This window comes from Haliaeetus leucocephalus, unplaced genomic scaffold (genome assembly GCF_000737465.1).
Source record: "Haliaeetus leucocephalus isolate CR32 unplaced genomic scaffold, Haliaeetus_leucocephalus-4.0 Scaffold215, whole genome shotgun sequence".
Classification (NCBI taxonomy): Eukaryota; Metazoa; Chordata; class Aves; order Accipitriformes; family Accipitridae; genus Haliaeetus; species Haliaeetus leucocephalus.
Genome location: NW_010972651.1, coordinates 755768 through 774584, shown reverse-complemented (window position 1 = coordinate 774584; position 18817 = coordinate 755768). Strand labels below are relative to the sequence as shown.

At 54.6% G+C, this 18817-nt stretch overlaps 3 protein-coding genes across 4 annotated transcripts in view; 2 read left to right on the top strand and 1 right to left on the bottom strand.

Annotated features, from left to right (window-relative positions):
* The first annotated feature begins 708 nt into the window (after positions 1-708).
* LINGO3 (leucine rich repeat and Ig domain containing 3) lies at positions 709-2526 on the top strand. The gene has a single exon (XM_010566623.1). The coding sequence runs from the start codon at positions 709-711 to the stop codon at positions 2524-2526; it is 1818 nt and encodes a 605-aa protein (XP_010564925.1).
* A 5918-nt stretch (positions 2527-8444) lies between these two features.
* LOC104831205 (chromosome unknown open reading frame, human C19orf35) lies at positions 8445-12559 on the top strand. 2 transcript variants are annotated; one of them, XM_010566622.1, is made up of 5 exons: positions 8445-8593; positions 9397-9542; positions 9813-10474; positions 11020-11325; positions 11494-12559. In XM_010566622.1, the coding sequence occupies exons 1-5, from the start codon at positions 8487-8489 to the stop codon at positions 12013-12015; spliced, it is 1743 nt and encodes a 580-aa protein (XP_010564924.1). In that variant the 5' UTR covers positions 8445-8486; the 3' UTR covers positions 12016-12559. The 2 variants fall into 2 exon arrangements, with proteins under 2 accessions (XP_010564924.1, XP_010564923.1); XM_010566621.1 differs by having other exon boundaries at positions 11020-12559.
* A 2437-nt stretch (positions 12560-14996) lies between these two features.
* OAZ1 (ornithine decarboxylase antizyme 1) overlaps positions 14997-18817 on the bottom strand; it is a 4394-nt gene continuing 573 nt past the window's right edge. Inside the window, 5 exon segments of the mRNA XM_010566620.1 lie at positions 14997-15505; positions 15638-15723; positions 16232-16404; positions 16535-16621; positions 16623-16674. Coding sequence (XP_010564922.1) covers positions 15375-15505; positions 15638-15723; positions 16232-16404; positions 16535-16621; positions 16623-16674 — 529 coding nt within the window. The 3' untranslated portion in view covers positions 14997-15374.

Here is an 18817-nt window from a genome sequence, read left to right as displayed (position 1 = left end):
CTTAATCTCCACTCCGAGAGGGTGACGCTGGGGATGGGGAAGGGAGGACCGGTCCCTACGTGCAGCACCGAGTGTTCCCTGTCCTGCGGGACCTCACCGAGCCCAGGGCCTGGGAAGGATTTGTGCTGCTGGATGAAACCTCACAGCAGCTGCACAGGGAGCAGAGGGGATGTGGTGTCCCACCTGTGTCATGAGTCTGCAAGGCCTCTGGCTGCATCTCTTTGCTCCTACACTGCTCTGGGGGGGGTCTGTGTCCCCCATGACCCTGGGATGCTTGCATTCACTGTCCCCTACGGTGTGTGCACTGTCAGCAGTGTGGAGTGGGTGTGAGCCAGCAGGAAGGCAGAGGCTGAGATGTGGGTCTGCAGCTGTGTCTCCTTTGGCAAATATCTCCCCCTGCCTCAGTTTCCCTGCTCTCCTAATGGTGCATGCAGGCAGTGAGGCTTGTTTAGCCCAGGTTTGCATAGGGCACAGTCACCGGGTCACACGTTAGGGGCTGAGAAGGGGATTCGGAGGGTTTCCTGGCAGGGCTGGGACCTTGTCAGCACCATGAGCCATGGTTTGGGGAGCGTTTTCCAGCCTCAGCCCACAGACGGGTGATCTGGGGCTGAGGAGGACTTTGTTAGCCTCCCCGCTGGCTCGCCGCTGACTCCGCATCTCTCTCTCCCTTCCAGGCATACGGGAGAATGGTAGTGAGTCCATAAGACCATGCTCTACACAATGACATGTTGGCTCCCGGTCCTGGTCCTCCACCTGGTCCTCCTGAGCCCCCCGCGGGTGGCAGCCTGCCCTGCCCGCTGCGAGTGTGCCCCGCAGATCAAGTCGGTGGTGTGTCACCGCAAGCGGCTCACCACCATCCCCGAGGGCATCCCCACCGAAACCAAGATTCTGGAGCTCAACAAGAACCGTATCCGCTGCCTGAACCCGGGGGACCTCTCCCCATACCCACTGCTGGAGGAGCTGGATTTCAGCGAGAACATCATCTCCAATGTGGAGCCGGGCGCCTTCAGCAACCTGTTCAACCTGCAGACTTTGCGGCTGCGGGGGAACCAGCTTAAGCTCATCCCCCCGGGGGTCTTCACCAAGCTAACCAACCTCACCCTCCTGGACATCAGCGAGAACAAACTCGTCATCCTGCTGGACTACATGTTCCAGGATTTGCGAAACCTGAAGAGCCTGGAGGTGGGCGATAACGACTTGGTGTACATCTCCCAACGGGCCTTCTCGGGGCTGCTCGGCCTGGAGCAGCTGACCATTGAGAAGTGCAACCTGACCTCCATCTCGGCCGAGTCGCTCTCCTACCTCCAGAACCTGGAGGTGCTGCGGCTCCGGCACCTCAGCATCTCTGCGCTGGAGGACCAAAACTTCAGGAAGCTCTACAACCTCCTGCAGCTGGAGATCGACAACTGGCCGCTGCTGGAAGACGTCTCCCCCACCAGCTTCCAGGGCCTGAACCTCACCTCGCTCTCCATCACCTACACCAACATCACAGCCGTTCCCGCCGCTGCCTTGAGGAACCTGGTGTACCTCCGCTACCTGAACCTGTCCTACAACCCCATTAGCACTGTGCTGAAGGGCTCCTTTAAAGACCTCATCCGGCTCCAGGAGCTCCACATCGTGGGCGCTCTCTTGGTGTCCGTGGAGCCGCAGGCTTTCTCCGGCCTGAGACAAATCCGGCTGCTCAACCTCTCCAGCAACTTTCTCTCCACACTGGAGGAGAGCACCTTCCACTCCGTCAACACGCTGGAGACGCTGCGGGTGGACAGGAACCCCCTGGCCTGCGACTGCCGCCTCCTCTGGATCCTCCAGCGACGGAAAACGCTCAACTTTGACGGGCAGCAGCCCATGTGCTCCTCGCCGCCCGAAATCCAGGGCAATGCCCTGCGCGACTTCCCAGACTCCGTGCTCTTCGAGTACTTCACCTGCCAGAAGCCCAAGATAAGGGATCGGAAGCTGCAGCACGTGACGGCCCGGGAAGGGCAGTCTGTGTCCTTCCTTTGCCGGGCGGATGGGGAGCCGGACCCCTCCATCGCCTGGGTGTCCCCCCAGCACCGCATGATCACCACCCGCAGCACGGGGCGGGCGACCGTGCTGCCCGGGGGCACCCTGGAGATCCGCTTCGCCCAGGTGCAGGACAGTGGCACCTACATCTGCATCGCCAGCAACGCGGGAGGCAACGACACCTACTTTGCCACCCTGACGGTCAAGGGGCGGCCAGCCGACGGCTCCCACTACGCGAACCGAACTTTGTACCTCAGCGAGTTCAACGACACCTCCCACAACGACACGCAAGTCTTCTTGAAGTTTACGTTGGACCTCAAGACCATCCTGGTCTCCACGGCCATGGGCTGCATCACTTTCCTGGGTGTGGTGCTCTTCTGCTTCCTCCTCCTCTTCGTCTGGAGCCGGGGCCGGGGACAGCACAAGAACAACTTCTCGGTGGAGTACTCCTTCCGCAAGGTGGACGGTCCTACCACCACCACCGGCCAAGGAGGAGCCAGGAAGTTCAACATGAAGATGATCTGAGCCTCTCCCAGAGAAGAACTGTTGTCTGCTGCCTGGCCCCGGGCACGGCCGCGGTGGGATGGGGCTGAGGGAGGGGGGTGTGGGAGCACCAGCGACATTCTGGGGCTGGCTGGCAGCAGGACTTCGCTGTGCTGGGATGCGGCCGGAGACGTGCCGGAGGCACCGCGGACCAGCAGAGTTGGAACCGCATGGACCTCAGGGTCGGGGCGCGATGACCCCGGCTGTCCCGGCCCCGCAGTGAGCCCTCGGGGTGCAATGGCTCAGGGGCCATCCCGGCTCCAGGGGCTCCCAATGTAGCCGACATATTTGCTACCAACTATGCATTTCTCTAGCCAAGAGGTCAGCAGCGTTTGGGCCTGGGAAAAAAAACTGCTTTCTTTTTTTTCCCCCTTTCCCTTTTGTTTTTTAAGAGACTCTCTGGAAAACTTTCCTGGTGGTTGTTTATCGTTCTTCTCTTTTCTGGTTGTTGGGGTTTTTTTTGGTCCAACAAATTTTTTTTTTAAATGAATTTCCAAGAGAAAAGTCTTCCGGGGCGATGCAGGACTGGGGCATCGGGGCAGGTTGTGCCAAGCTGGGAGTGTCCCCCAGCCCCTTGGCAAAGCCAGACCCTCCCTGGGCACAGCCGTGCCTTGAGAGCTTCCTATTGGCGGATTTAAGACGTGGCATCTGCAAACGCAGGAGCCCGGGGACGCTCCTGCACAAGCAATAATAACCCACCCAAGGCCGGGCTCTGAGGAGATGTCAGCAAGAAAAAAAAAGGGAAAAAAAGGCAAAATAAGGCCAAGGTCATTAACATCAGGAGGAGCAGTGCCAGGGCGATGCAAGGCCCCATCTTTGCATCTGCCCAAGCCACCGGCAAGTGGCAGGAATGAAGGGGTGTGGGGTCGGGATTCATACAGGTGCAAAAGGCACTTTTGGGTCTATTTTCTTTGGCTTGCAAAGTTGAAGTCTGCAGGAGAGCAGGAGCTGGCTCGTCCTGTGCAGGGAGGCCATACAACCCAGGAAAGAAGAGGAGAGAAAGGCTTGGAACAAGCAGCTTGGGAACTGATGGCAAAAGCAAACACCGGCAGAAGGTTCCAGCTGGCACCTCCATCGCATCACCGGGATCCTGCACCCTCCAGCGCTGAGGACCGTGGGTCGGTGTCCCCGGGCTCCGCTCCCTGCTGCTGCGGGGACGGTTCCCGGCTTCACCTCCTACCCCTGCCTGGGGCAGCGCTGGCTTCGGCTCAGGGGACGTAGGTTTTTGGGTGGGAGAAGGAGCAGAGCTGGCTCAGCTGGAAGGGAAGAGCCTGGATGAGACCACGATGGGCCAGGGAGCCCATCACTTCCTCCTCCTCTTTCTTCTCCTCCCATGTGCACCCTCAGGGGTTGCCACAGGTCCCACCTCTGTCCCCATTCCTGTGGGCAAATCCCCCCGACCTGGATGTCCCTTCTCCAGCTGGCGGCGGTCAGGCTGGGCACGGAGCTGGAGAAGGCAGCTGCCCATCTCCTGCCAGGCATCCACGGGTCTTCGGGGCTGCACGGGCGGCAGGAGCTCCCGAGGGGTCGGGGCTGTGCCCCCGCGCCCCCCTGTGAGCTTTTCTGCATCAGAGCACAAGTGAGAGCGGCTGCTCGGGTCGTCCCCTGCACCCCGTCCTGCCATCACCATCCTGCTCTCGCACCCATGGGTGTTGGGTGCCTCCCAGCCGCCCGCTGAGCCCCAAGGGAGAAGAGGAGGGAAGGAGCCCGGGGGGGTGCTCAGCACCCAGCCCTCCTCTCCAAGGTGCTCCCTGGGCTGCTCCCCCCTGCCTGGGCTGCAGCCGGTCACTGCCAGGATCTGGCCCCCAACCTGGGGTGGGATGCTGTCCATCTCTCCCCATCCATCCCCTGCCGGGGGTCTGGCCGTTGCCCACAGCCCCTTCGCATGCCCCCTCGCTCCCCGAGCCGTGCATGCTGTGTCGTACCAGGGGTCCCACTGGCCTCACCCGCACGCCCTTCTTCGGTGTCTGGGTTTGTTTTGTTTTTTGCCTGGGGGAGGGTGGGAGGGGTGGGGAGGGGGTCGGGCACGGACCCTTGCAGCCGGGAGCAAAGGCAAGTTTGGGCAGTGGAGACCCGGCACAGTTTTATATGTAACAAGCATGTGAAATGTATTTGCGGGGCGGGGGGGGGAAGAAAAAAAAAAGGGGGACTTTTGTGGCTTGTTTGGTTTTTTTTCCCCCTTTTCTTCTCCATGTGCCTCAGATAAGAAAAGCCAAAATCAGTGGACAAAGCCTGAGCAGGGCTGAGTGCAAGCATGGAGCTGGATAGGACCCAGAAAGGGCAGTCAGAGCTGCTTGCACCATGTGCAGGATTCGTGCCTTTGTGCTCTCCAGACCTGCTCCAGCCTGGTGCAAGCCCAAGGGAGTCCCGGGGTTCAGGCAGACATTAATGCCCATTAACCCCCCCAAGTTCTGCTGGGATTTGCAGCCCGTCAGCTGGTCATCACCACCATCAGCCCCACAAAACCCTTAATAAACAATGCTAAACCAACTTTCAGAGGGTACTGAAGTCCATATTAATAACTAATAAATGATTAATGCGCACGTGTTAACAAACTGCCACTGCTATTAATCTATTATTAATTATTAATAGAGTGTTTATAAGGATGCAATTAAGCTGAAGGGTGCAAAGCCAGCACCTCACCTCCTGCTTGCAGGGAAATCAGGGTTGGGGGAGTGTGGAAAGGATTCACATAGACACAAGAGTGTGCACACACGGGCACATACACACGCACAGCCAAACCCCTCTGATGAGACTGGAAAACTGGGCACTGTGCCGCAGCTCTGTGGTTGGGGAAACTGAGGCACAGAGGGGAACTGTAGTAGGGTCAAGGGGCAGGAGCCAGTGGCACGGGGTGGGGGAGGTTGTCCGTCTTCCAAGGAAGACTGAAGTGACCCTCTCGGTCCCCTTTCCCATCCCGCCAGCCCCAGGGGACACCCTTGCCCCATGCGAGGCCATCCCTGCCCTTGGCGGAGCTGCCATCGCCATCCCCATGAGGTGCTCGGCCAGCCCGGTGTCCCCAGTCTCCCCAGCTGGCTGGGCACCATCTGTCCTTGTGTCCCCAGCAAAGGGGCTGCTACACCTCCCTGAACCCCCCCCCCATTTCCCTACTTCCAGGTTCAGTGGCTGGCCTGCCCCCGTGCCAACCCCCAGTCCCAGCTATCCCAGCATGGGACTGGGATGGGGACTGGGAGCCTGTGGGGTGGTAGAAGCAAAGCAATGCCTCCATCTGCTGGAGAAAAGGGCCCTGGGCTGCTTCCCAGCCTCTGCACCCCAAAATTCCCCGGGGAACCCAGGGGGGCTCCCAGCACCCGCCTCACTGGCACGAAGGAGGGTAGCCCTGGTTGCAAAATAAGCAGGGTGCTCCCAGCACCCTGGGCCTCCTGCAGCCCCCATAGCGGGGGCAAGAGCTGTCAGGAGAGTAAAAGAGGAAATCGAGGTTTTTCTCTCGTTTCCTGCATGAAAAAAATTATTGCATGGCACAAGAGCAGCCAGGAGGTTAAGGGTCGGGGTTACAGCTCGTGCCTGTGCCGAAGGGACTGGGTCCATCACGGCCTCGGGGACACCCGCGGGAGCCAGGGCTGAGCCCACCCGCTCCTTCGGCAGCTTTTGGGGGGATGAGAGTTGCCAGGACCGAAGCTGCCAAGAAACTGGCTCAGGTGGTTTTGGTGCCCGCTGTGCCCAGTCCATGTGCCCACACAGACAGTGCCACAGGTATTGCTCTGACCTGCCCTGAGCTGGGCACAGTGCATCCCCACAGCAGTGATGTATTGAGAATAAATTGGGGAAAAAAAAAAAAAAAAAAACACCAAAAAATAAAGCCAATTAGAAAAATGCAATTTTCCAGCGGGTGCCTTTAAAGATCGTATCTCCCGCTGGGAAGAGAAACCAATTTCCTTACAAATTAAAAAGATTTCGGCTAAGTAAAACTTCCCTGCATCAGTTCCCCAAATCCCACCCCTGTGTAGCTCGGGGAGGGGGGCAAAGGGCTTGGCACCCCCTGGACCAGAGACTGCAATTGCCATCAGTGTCCTGCAGCCACTTTATCAGCCTGGCAGACGCAGAGGAACCCACCGATGGATTCAGGGGTGACTTGTGGCTCGAAGAAGCAAATTAGCATTTGCTTACTAGTCCTGCAGGGCTTAGCAATATGAAATCACAGTCCTTTTTAAGGGCTTGAGTTGCTTTTAAATGTGGCATTGTCTCCTTTATTATAATAGGAGGCATCAGGAATTTTGCAGCTAATATTTCTGCAAAAGGCAATTCCTGCCTACCCCGCTGTGGGGCTCCTCCGGGCTCATGCCACCTCTCTCTAGCTTGGTAGGGCCACATTCATTGCATTAATTCTGTACTTTTATTCCTGATGGTCTCTGGTGTAGCTTGAAGTTAACATTACTCATTAGGGAAAAATATTGATGCTTCTAATAATAGATTTACTGTTGCTTAAAGCAGTTTGTAGTACAGTCATTAACATAAATGACTTACTGGGGTGAGGGACATATACATACACTGACCCCGTCGCGGAACACCATCAATAAGCCCAGGATCCTGCTGAATCTTAAATGCTCCATTTATATTCTTTATTTTTACAGCATTATAGCCCTAGATGACGTGTTGAGGGAGCACCACAAAGCCAAAGCTCACTGCTGGGCAGAGATGGGCTGCAGGCCGGCTGGGGCGCAGGGATGAGCAGCTCCAGCGGCAAAGCAGGCAGCAGCGTGGGAAGGAGCGTGTGGGTACCGATGCAGGTTATCATCTCCCAAAGTCTTGCACATCCTCCCCGAGCTAGTGCCGGATTCAAACATGACTCAAACCCAACACGTATTTTTATCAGCTCTAGCATATGGCCTCGGCACCGCAGAAACAGCCCTCGGCAAGCGCTGCGGGCCAACAGACACAAACCTACTGGCTTGCTTGGTGTTGGCTAGGAAATACGGATTGCAAAATACACAGCGAGGAAACCGCCGAGGAGGGCGGGCTCCTCGCAGCGGGTGGCTCATGAGCACCCACCGAGCCCCAAACCATCCGCCCAAAGCCCTGGAGAGGTGTCCGGTCCCACGGGTGCCCGTGCCACCTCCGGGGTTGCACAGTCCAGCGCAAATGGTGAAAATACAGTGGATGTTTCCACTTGCTTCATGCAAATCCATGTACCCCAAAGCCTGCTCAGCCCCAGCCTCAGTGCTCCCAGGAGAAATCCCTGAAGGTGGCTTCCCACAGCTCTCGGCAGAGGTGCTCACCCACCCAGACCAATTGCTAATGAGTGCTGTGAGTTATTTACTAATTAGTTCAAAGACTGAATAGAAGGGAGGAGATATTAAAATATTTGGGGGGTTAGAGTGTTAAAAAGCAACTTTATCCTAGAGGGAACAGACACCGATGGGGGGATTTTTTTTTTTTTTTTTTTTTTTTTTCCAGCAGCTGAGTTGTGTTGCTTCATGCTCCATCAGTGCCTGTAAAGCTCTGGGAGGAAAAAAAAAGTGTTTCCTAATCACTGGGCTCCTCTTGTGCAATGGCTGCAGGAAATCCCAGCAGAAAACATTGAAGAAAACAGAAAAAATTCCACCTTGCCAATCCATCTAGAGTAACCTGGAGAGCAGGGAATTAATTACCTAATTTGCAGCGGGGTTTACCGTGGAAATCCCCCCTTTCAATGCAGCTGCCATCCAGAAAGCAGCTCGGGAGGAGGAGTGCAAAGACCTCCACGAGCAGCTCAGGGGAAGCAAACCCATTGCAACAGGTTGCACCAAAAGCGATGCAATTACTGCAGCTGCAACGAGAGCCTCTGTGGGCAGCCTATGGACCCGGAGCAGCACCGGGGGCTGCCAGGGAGCGAAGCCAAGCCTCCGGCTTCCTTTAGACTTGCGAGAAGTTCGGTTTTGAAAGAACATCCTCCTGCAAGCGGGGTTGCAGTGAGTTGTGCAAGGCCGATTCCCGGCGGTGCCATGGCCAGCGCCGGGGGAGCCTGGGACGGGGAGCGGGAGCCGCTGCCGAGCCGGGAGATGGAGTTGGAGCCCCTCAGGCCCCCACCGCTGCCAGGGAAAACTCAGAGGTAACAAACTGCTCTGCAAATGGGGGCCAAAAAGGAGCTTCCCAGTAGCACCTCGGCGAGGCTGCTTCAGCCCCGTGCTTGCTTTGGCAAGAGGCAGGGCAATAATCCCCGGTTCCCGGGGTGGTAATGGGGGCCAAGCTGGGGCAAAGACTGAAGCTGCACAGCGAGTGATGTCCCCAGCAGAAACCAGAGGTTTTAAAGAAAGCCGCTGTGGTTTCGGTACCGCTTGCAGCAGCAGGGTCAGAGTTGCAGGTTTGCGCTGAGCCTGGCCAGGATGGGGAAGCGAAACCCCAGCCGGGGCTGCGGACGGCTTCTTCCCACTGCGCTCCTCCTTACGGGCTCTTTGCTTTTCCCTCCCCGCGCACAGACCACCCTGTCCTGTCCCCCCCCCCAGACCTGGGTTGGGGGTGTCAAAGGCTTCTCCTGCTCTTATCCCACACCTCTCCCACCATCGTGTCCTCCTCGCGGCCACCCAACAGGGACCGCGGGGCAGACGTGAACCCCTGCATACATCCCCACCTCTGCACCCATGCGGGTGTGAACCAGCGCGCGTGAAGCCCCCTGAGGCACCCCCCCCACCCCTCGGGAGCAGGAGCACCCCCAGGACCCCCCCAATGCAGGAGCTGGAGGAACTAAGCCACCAAACTCCCTCTCTTTTGCTCCAAAACCATGCAGCCAGGGCTCCCCAAGCCACCGCTTCCCCTTTCTCCTTATTCTTCCCCTGAGCCGGCCCCGAAAGGAGCCAGACACCACCCCCCCCCCCCCCGGGGGGGGGGCAAGCACTGACTCCTGGCTCCGTGCAGGGCTGTCATGCAGGCACGGGGCAGCCTGCGCACCCGCAGCTGCAGCCTGGACCTGGGTGCCCCTGGACTGCCTGGCCCCATGCCGAACACCCCGGGGGGCTGCCCGCCTCGGCGCCCCGACTCAGCCCTCATCTACAGCAACGTGGGTGAGTGAAGCCCCGACCCCGCTGTCCTCCTGCCCGCCGAGGTGTCGGCTCAGTCGGTGGGGACGAACCTCGCCGCCGTCCCCGTCCTCCTCCCGCGATACCCGTCCATCACCCCTCTGGTGTTGGGCATCTCTTTGGGGCTGGAAATATGCAGCGGGGCAAATAACGACGTGCTTGTACTCCCGTCCCAGTCCATCTCCCACTTTCTTCCCCCACACCCCCCCTCCCAGGGAAGTCTCAGCCCTGCTGTGTCTCTTCCTCCCTCCCCAGGAGAGCTGCGAGCCCACCTCGTCCCCTGCAAGGCTAGCCGAGGGGAAGGAGCCGGGAGACCCCTCTCTCAGCCCAACCGAGACCCCCTGCCTCCCCCCTTGCCAAAAAAACAGCTCCAGCGAGCGGAGTCCCTCCCGGAGCAGGGGCCATCCCAGCACCATCGGGGCAACAATCCCACGTCATGGGCCAGCAGCATCCTCTACAGCATCCCACCAAACGGGGAGGGGGCTCCCAGCTCCATCCCACCATGGGACAGACCCTCCTGGGGCCCTAAGAAGCCCCTGACCAAGTCCCAAAGCCTGGGGGAATCGGTGGCCTGGAGCAGCCTGCAAAAAAACCCATTGCCCAGCCTGGCGGAGCTGACGTTCGGGATGGCAGACAGAGAGCTGGGGCAGCTCCTGCAGCTCCTGGAGAGCCCTGCCGGGGTGTGCGGGGTGGTGTTGGGGTGCCAGGCGGCTGCCCTGGCCCGGCTTTCGGCTCGAATCCAGGAGGAGCTCATAGGACCGGAGGAGCAGCAGCAGCTGCTGGAGGCAGAGCTGGCAGGGAAGAGCTGGGCAGCATTCAGCATCCTGGACCGGGAGCCATGCTGCGAAAGCAGGGATGCCTGGTATTTCCGAGTGGGCTTTGCTTTTGAGCAAACCCAGCTGGTGGTTGCGGCCAAGGTAAGAAGGGAATTGGGGAAAATACCCAGGGTGGTGCAGAGGGAGCTGGCCTCCTGCAGCACGGGGGGCTGTGGTGCTACAGGCAAGCATGAACTGGGAGCGCTGACTTTTCCACTGAACCGCCCGTCACGCAGGCACTTCCCCTTTTTGCACCTACTTCTGCATTTGCTAAATGAGACAGCGCTGCTGGCAACAGCTCCCACGGGTCCAAAGGACACGTCAAGGCGAATGGCACCACGGGGAGAGTTGCCCTGGCAAGTGGTCTTGAGGGGCCAGCAGACGCAAAGTAGAGCCTGGAGCAGAGCTGGCTCCTCAGGCAGTGCAGGATGAGACCCATCAAAGCAGCTTTGCAGCTCACCTGGAGGTTACACCCCCCCGTCTCCTTTCCCATGTCTCGCTCAAAGCCATTCTGGCAGGTTCGGAGCGTGCAGGGTGGGAGCCCAGCATCGTGCGTGGGTCAGACCAGGGCTGGTGGCCCGGCCCAGGACGAGGCACCCCGTGGCTCCGTCCTGGCGCAGCTGGCCATGCCCTGTCTCTCCTTGCAGGTCCCCAAGCCGTGCTGCACCAGCCTGGGAGTGCAGAGCTCCCTTGGGGCACACTGCAGCATCCAGCACCTGGTCGGCCGCTTCACTGACCGCCTCCCTCAGGAGCTGGTGCTCCCGGGAAGCCCTGGGGAACAATCACCTTCCAGAGAGGACCCAGCCCGTCTTGCCACCCGCCCTGTCCTGCAGGTCCTCATTTCTCCTGAGGTTCCCTACCAGACCCTGGCAGGCTTTGTGAAGGGATCCCACGGTTTGCACAGGACCAGCCCTGGGCACTACGAACGCCTGGCTTGCCTCCTCCTCTTGCAGGTATGCATGGGGCTGGAGCATCTCCGGGTGCAGAATGTGGGGCAGGGGGACCTCTGCCCCGAGAATCTGCTGCTGGTGCAGTGCCCGTGTCCTCCCCGGAGCCAGCAAGGCAAGGAGGCATCCCTGGGGCTGTCCCTTCCAAGGCTGCTCATCAGCAGCTTCTTCAAGCTTAAAGACAAGCGAAGAACTTCTTCTACCAGCCAAGAGCAGGACTGGACCAAGGGGCTTGCTGTACCACCTTCCCCAGTGGCAGATGAGCTGAATGTAGGCATGCTGATCTATCAAATCTTGCATGTGGACATCTCTCTGGAGAACGCCTTGGGGTTCAGAAGCAATAGACTTCCTGAAATCCCTTCCCGGTCCATCTATTCCACTGGACTCAAGCATCTGGCCATGCTGCTTCTCCACAGAGATCCCTGCAAGAGGGTCTCCATCGAGCAGGCAAGGAGCATCCTGCAGGTCCTGCTCTGGGGGCCTCGCCAGGAGCTCTTTGCCAGGAGCAAGAAAACCCTCACCCTGCTCCGGAGCTGGGTGGAGGTGAAGAGGGCTCTGCTGCTCCTGAAGTTTGCGGAGAATTCGGCTGGGGTGGTGGGGAGCCCCAGCCTCGAGGAGTGGCTGTGCTGCCAGTACTTCAAGGAGGTCACCGAACACACGCTCTACCAAGTCACCCAGGCTCTCTACACTCCCTAAAGGCAAGCTGAAGTTCAGCCCACCCGAAAGGTCTCCTCGAAGCCAAGAGCCCACGAGGACCTGGGCAAACCCACCAGCTCACAAGGAACCCAAGGGTCCTGGCTGGGAAAACACTGTTTGTGAACCCAAACCCGCTTCCCCTACAGCACATGAATGATGAAGCTGGGACCAAACTCCCACCCGTGGCTCCCACAATGCAGGATGTGTTTTTACACCCTCAACCAATTTTTGTTTGATACTGTGAATCTAGTTTATTGGAGCATCTCAGGAAAGACGGCTGGATGGAAGCCACAGGATCAAGCGCCAATTTAGTGGCTGATTATCCTGAGTAACGTTTATGGGGCTTAGACTTCGCACAAAACCCCCTCAGACCCCTCCTGCGGCCATGAGGCTTTCACTGTTTTAAGTAACAATGCAAAGCCACACATTACAGTTCACCTTAATGCACCGTTAGCAAAGGAGAAATACAATACCTCATACAGCCTGCTCTTTTTAGAAACAATTTGTGGCATAGTCACAAATATAAATGACATTTTAAAGGGGGAAATACAGCAGCCACACAGCTTCAATAAAATCCAGAGCTGAGCCTCTTAAATACTGGTCCTTTATTTGCTTCTTTGACAGCATTACACACCCCAGTGATGTATCCAGAGAGAAACACAAAGCCAAACTTCACTGCCCAGTGGTGATTAGCCAGAACAGCCTCGATGGCGTCTAGTAAATAGCTCGGGTCAGTTTACGGCTGCTGCACCCAGGGACAAGGCTGCAGGGTCGGTCTCTGGCTGCACCAAGGCAGGGCCGTTGCATCTGCTGCTTGGTATGAAACACGCAGCACCACACGGGATCTGCGCCCTGGTCCCCAAACCCATGCGGGTGCCAAGAGACCATCACAGCGAAGCACCATGCAAGGCCCTGCTCGGGTCATTTAAATTATTATTAATTAAGTAATTATTAATCCGCTCACAGCTATCACCCAACAGCAGGAAGAGCAGCCTCCGTGCACTGTGCACACAGCAGGATGGACCGTCCCGACCTTCCCCGCAGCTACGGCTGGGGCAGCCCTGGCATGCCCATGGATGTGTGCAGCGGCACACCAGGCAGTCACCAGAGTCCATGGCATGGCTGGATCAGGGAGGATTCCTCCTAGGAGCCCCTGAGCTCAAAAAAAACCCCCAAAACCCTAGTAAATCGGAGCTGTGACACACACATACCCCCCCCACCCAAGATGAAACCACAGGGCAGCATGCTCCCAGCTCGACATGCAGGAGGGGTTGTCCTGGGTGAGCCCCAGCCATGCTGTCCCCACCACCTCTCCTGTAGTATCTTGTGTGACTACAAGATGGCAGTAAAGCCCGTGCCTCGGCAGCAGCTCGCCCAAAACCACCTTGGGCATCTGATCCTGGAAAAACAAAGACAAAACCTGCTTCTGCCGGCACTTACAGGCCCACCCCAGGCCAGCACCTCCGAGCATCCCCTGCATCCCTGTTTCTGGTTTCCACCTTGGGTGGCCCCCTCTCCTTCTGCCAGGAGCAGCTTGGAGCACCCAAGGTCAGCAAGACATCTACCGGGGACCGCAGCCTTCGAGGCAGGACCACGTACCTTTCCACTCTCGCATGTCCCTGCGGAAAGCAGGCTGCAGCACAGGCACAGCATCACGGAGAAAAACAAGAATTTCTCTAGAGAACCAGCTTATGAACATCAGACCTCTGCCAGCCTGTTGAGTAAAGGAGGAACACCCTCTCCCCGGTCATACCTCCTCTTTGCTGGCCTTTGACCCACCAAGAACAGCAAGTTCACAGCTTTCCAAAAAAACCCACAGGAAGAGCACAATTGTACGGCCACAAAAAAATTGGCAAGAGACCTGCGGGAAGGAGACCTCTTGCATTCACTGGACTGCAGCGTAGCCAGAAGCAGAGGTGATGGCTGTGCTACAGCCCCATGGGTTACTTTCTCCTGCAGATCGCACTACGGGATCTGCTCCCTGCTGCATCTCCAAAAAGGGAGTTTCAGGGGTTACATTTTGGTGTATTCCATGCGATTCCAGTACTGCTTAGCCCAGAACACCAGCCTAGGGTTGACCTGTGGGGCAAGCCTTAGGCCCCCTCACTTACACATTTCACAATGTAGAGTTCCTAAAGCCAAGCTCGGTGGGGATGTCAGGCCCTGGCAGGGCACACACTCATGAAGATCACGTGGTTCTATTTACACCAACTCACACCATAACAACCTGGTAAAATAGACCATCCCAGGGATTTACTGCTACAAGGTTTTATAGAGGAAAAGATAACCAGCTCACACAGGGCCAAACAAGCCTCCAAAGCTGCAAGTGTTAAGTACTGAAAGAAAAAAGAAATACAATGCTGTAAAGTACAGCCCTTCAGAGACTTATCTCTGGTAAGTTCAGATCAAGTTTTGTTAATTCTAGCGCTACACAAGCAGCCATTTTGCCTTTTGTTCAGTATCCTAAAGACTAGCAGATGTCTGTGGACCCCAACAACAGGCACTGCTTCACAACTGCCCCTTCTCCTTACACTTCAACCACAATTTGTCTCCCCAGCCTCAATGACAGTATTTAGCTATAGACGCACCGCAAGCCTTCCTAGATCACAGCCAAGGTATTCATCAAGCCATCCCATGTGCTTAACACACACTAGCATTAAGACTCCACTGTTACTGGTAACATTGAGACTTCAAGTATCAAAGTTGCATATTTGATACTCAAGACACTTGAAGCTCAAGCCAGCCATGAGCTGTGCTTCTCAGCATTTCACTTGTGACTTCCCAACTAACACATGCCCTGAACTGTCTTATGAAACATTAATCGAGCAGGGATGCAGTGATCCTAATTACCAATGGAAATGGACAACTTGCTCATTCTTTCACTAAAAGCAGGCTTTTACAGGATTGCTAGATTATTTCAAGTCCTGGTAGATCATAACCATGAGTTCCAGCCAAGCAAAGAATGACCAACACCTTTCCGTACCTGCAACTTTAATGGTTGGGGCAGTTCCAGAGCCATCTCTTTCAGAGTGCAAGTCTTAAACAGCTTAAAACCAGCAATAAAAAGTAAAATATAAATTTTTATTTAGAATTAAAGCAAATACTTCAGTATCACAAACACAATATTAAACTTCAAGAAATATACTGCTAATTTGGAGGGAGCATTTATTTGCACAACCACAACATGCGCACAAATCCAGAAAAAGATGTGGAGTCTGAAATTTTCAACATCTCACCACCAGAGCAGTTGGTCACAACGTTTCATACAGAGTTATATATACTGTAATAGATGTTGACAAAATTTCTACAGAATCATCTTTATAGACAACAAGAAAGCTCTAAGAGGCAAACATTGCAATCTATTCTTCTTCTGATGAGTCTCTCTCAAACGTGTAGGCCATGAAGCAAGCATCTGGTCTCTTGGGGACAAGGGGATGCCCTGGTCTCACAATCTCAAAGCCCAAAAAGCTGAAAGTACGGAGCAATGCAGCTAGAAAAAAGAAAGCAGAAAACAAGTTTCATCCATTTGATACTGTACATCCACCAGTTAAAGCATCCACCAAAACCAACTTCAAATACTGCATTCACATCTCTAGAGACAGTGCTATGAGTTAACACCTACCTCTATCATCTCTGTTCTTGTGGAAACAAATGAACACATGATCAACTCGAAGCTGTTCTTCAGCAAACTCGAGAAGAACTGCAAAACTGCAAGACAAATACAAGGCATTCAACGCACATGAGCAAGCACTGCCTTCAGAGATAGTTAGCAAGGCCCTGTGAGCCAATCTGCATGTGAACTCGTAGGCACAAGAGGCTAGTGGTTGGAGAGTCACACCAACAGGAGATCCCTGAGCCCTAGGTTTAACTTGAGGGCAGAAATCTTCAGTTAACACAGAAAACATGCTTTTTCTGTTGCAGCTGAAGGGAGAACTGCAGTGACAGACTCAGAACCAGGCTGGTGTTTTCAGTGGATAAAAGTAGCCACCCAGTACCTGAGAACACAGCCTGAAATCACAAAACAGGTAGAAGCATCCCTCAAACCAGGATCACTTACTTGCAGCCTCTTACAAGACAGCATTGAGCACCAAAATTAGACTTCAGCTTTCAGAACAATGAAAGCAAACATCAACAACAGTAAAGTGTTATTCCACCCTACCGACAGGCCTTCAAGACAGAGGCAAGTTGAACTGCAGCTGCATTTTATTCTACCCACCTGTCTTTGCTCCCTTCAGGCAGAGCACCACTGGGAATTTCTATATAGAGGTTGTTGTTGTTCAGCACTGCTCTCCAACTAATGTGTTTGGCATCTGTAAGCCTTGACTGGACATTCAGAATTCTTGTCCTGTTATTAGATGTTAGTTCTTCTGTTACATTCAGCCGATTATCCTGTAGTAGTAATACATGCAAAGTTATTTCCAATTCATTCTGGGGAAGGGATAACTCCCATTAATAGGCTTGAGGCAAGAAATGCATTCAAGCTCACCATCGCAAGCTATTTATTATTATTCATACTCACCGAATAAAATAAATTAGCTGAAAGATTGTGATCCCTCTGACTATTCCCTCGCCCACCTGGGATCTTCAGGGGTGGGTGAGGGACATCAGGAGCACCACCGAGGCCCCGGACCCAGGTTACTACAGCAATTGAAGGGAACCCTGGAACTAGAAAGGGATCATAGTTAGAGAGGCAAACAGGCAGTGTTAGACAAGACCCTGTGAACTCTAGGTTTTAAACAGCAACCAGATGGCAAGATTTAAACAAAATCCCAAAACCTAGACCAAAGGAACTCCTCCCACTGCAGCCTAAGGAAGTGGCAAGACAAAGGAACCTCCAGACCAGGGAAGGGAACACTGCCTCGCACCCAGATCCCTAAGGGTCAGAAAGCTACTACTGCAGTATTTTGAGGAAGACTAACTTGGAAATGAAAATACTCTCAGCTGAAGTGAGCAAGGTGTATTTCTGTATCAAGGCAGCAGTTATGCTTGACCTGATCTCAAGAGAAGAACGATTCTGCTATCACATATTCAAAATCCCATTTTCTCCCCCACCTTGTTCTCATAAGTTAGCAAGAGCCCAGCATGCGAGGGATCATTTTCCTTGTGATATACGGCCCTAATTACCTTAGACCTTTGCATCACCGCTCTTGGCTCAAGGTCAGAAAATTACATGAAATAGTCTCACAGATGTCACTACCTCAAATGCTTTCACCATGCTCAGAAGCAAATTCGCCAGTTTTAACTCTGAGACCACACCTGAATATTTAAAAACCTACAAGGCTTTCTACTGAATTCTTCAGAGCAATTTTACACTGCTCAGCTAAGTTCAGTTCTTAATGTTGAGAATGTTATCCTCTTAAGATATGAAACATATTTCTTGTATGCATGCTAAGTTTCACCGCATCCATGTAAGCCTGCTTAACCAAATAAGCCTTCTACTGTACTAAGAGCAAACGCTGTGCTGACTGGCCCCTCCCTCTGCACCATCCTTCACCCTGCAGGCTCACTCTTGAGTTGCGTCATCTCAGCAGATGCAGCAATCGAGGCCCTTGGGGAAATTTTCACAATCGTCCTGTCTGTGAGTGCCAGCAGCCATTTGCAAATCAGAATAAACATGTACAAAATAATCCACCATTTTGCACAGTTCATACGAGTTTCATTTTTTTTAATGAGCTTGAAACTTGTGATGAATAATCTATATTAGAAAGGCACTGAACAGCCACATAGGTCAAATATTATATGCTGGAACGCACAGCAACTGCAAAGTTTTATTAAAAAAATTAAAATTGGCATGCTCTCAATTAAATGAGTGTTCAATCCATTATTTTAGGCTCTCTGAAAGAGACACGCCTTTCTTTAGCACTAGCATTAGGTACTTATTTTATCTCACAATGATTGTAGAACTATGCATTCCTGATTACCCTTACAAATAAGCCTTTAAGCACCCTGTTCAGAAGGGTGCATCGGCAATCCTTTATAGAATTTCACCTTTCACCCAATGAAAGGCAGTGCATAATGAAGGTTGCCTACCCTTTGCAATTGAGAATGTATTTTAGAGTGATGTTTGTGTGCACTTACTCCTCTTGGAAAAAAATAATCTTTAAACAGCAGACAAGTATAAAAATTGCTTTCTAAAACAATTCTAAAACCCTTTTCATAGTCCACATACGAAGACTAATCATGGCTTCCTTCATACAAGGCAGACTGATGTCCTAAGCATCCAACACTCTACACCAGTCACCCCGATTTTCTTCCCAGCATCTGTCGGGATTGTTTAATCTTTTGGTTGAGTTTTAAACTAACAGCTCTCCTAACACTCTTATGTTCTACTTTAGGCTCAGCACCCTCGATTAGTTTTCAAGAATACCTACGATTACATAAGGGGATAACAGCTTTCGATCCTTTGGTATCTTTGCCTAATTGTTGGTTTGGGTTTGGTTGGTTTTTTTCCCCCCCCCGGTAGGAAGAAGGCACCTCCAGGCCCTTCCTCCAGCCCGGCTTTTGTCTCCAGGCACCTTTCAGCCCGTTCACCGTCTCGGCAGCGGCTGGCGGAGCAGCCGCCTCCCATCAGGGGCCGGTGTGCGCTCTTCTCGCCTTCCTCCCACCGTTATGACAACTCCGGAGATGCGGCGGGAGCTCTCCCTGCAGGCAGGCGGCAGCTAACGTGGCACATGGCGGGAGGCAGCCCGGCTGGGTGTGTGAGGCGACTCAGGGGGGTGGCGGCGGCCGCGGGCAGCCTCCCCACACACCCCACCCGGGGAGGGGGGACGTGTTGCCCGGCACGGCGGCGAGTCACACCGGA

Coding starts and splice junctions, on each gene's coding strand:
- LINGO3 (XM_010566623.1), top strand. CDS start 709: ATGCTCTACACAATGACATGTTGGCTCCCGGTCCTGGTCCTCCACCTG.
- LOC104831205 (XM_010566621.1), top strand. CDS start 8,487: ATGGCCAGCGCCGGGGGAGCCTGGGACGGGGAGCGGGAGCCGCTGCCG. Junction 8,594..9,396: donor CTGCCAGGGAAAACTCAGAG/GTAACAAACTGC, acceptor GGCTCCGTGCAG/GGCTGTCATGCAGGCACGGG. Junction 9,543..9,812: donor CCTCATCTACAGCAACGTGG/GTGAGTGAAGCC, acceptor CTCCCTCCCCAG/GAGAGCTGCGAGCCCACCTC.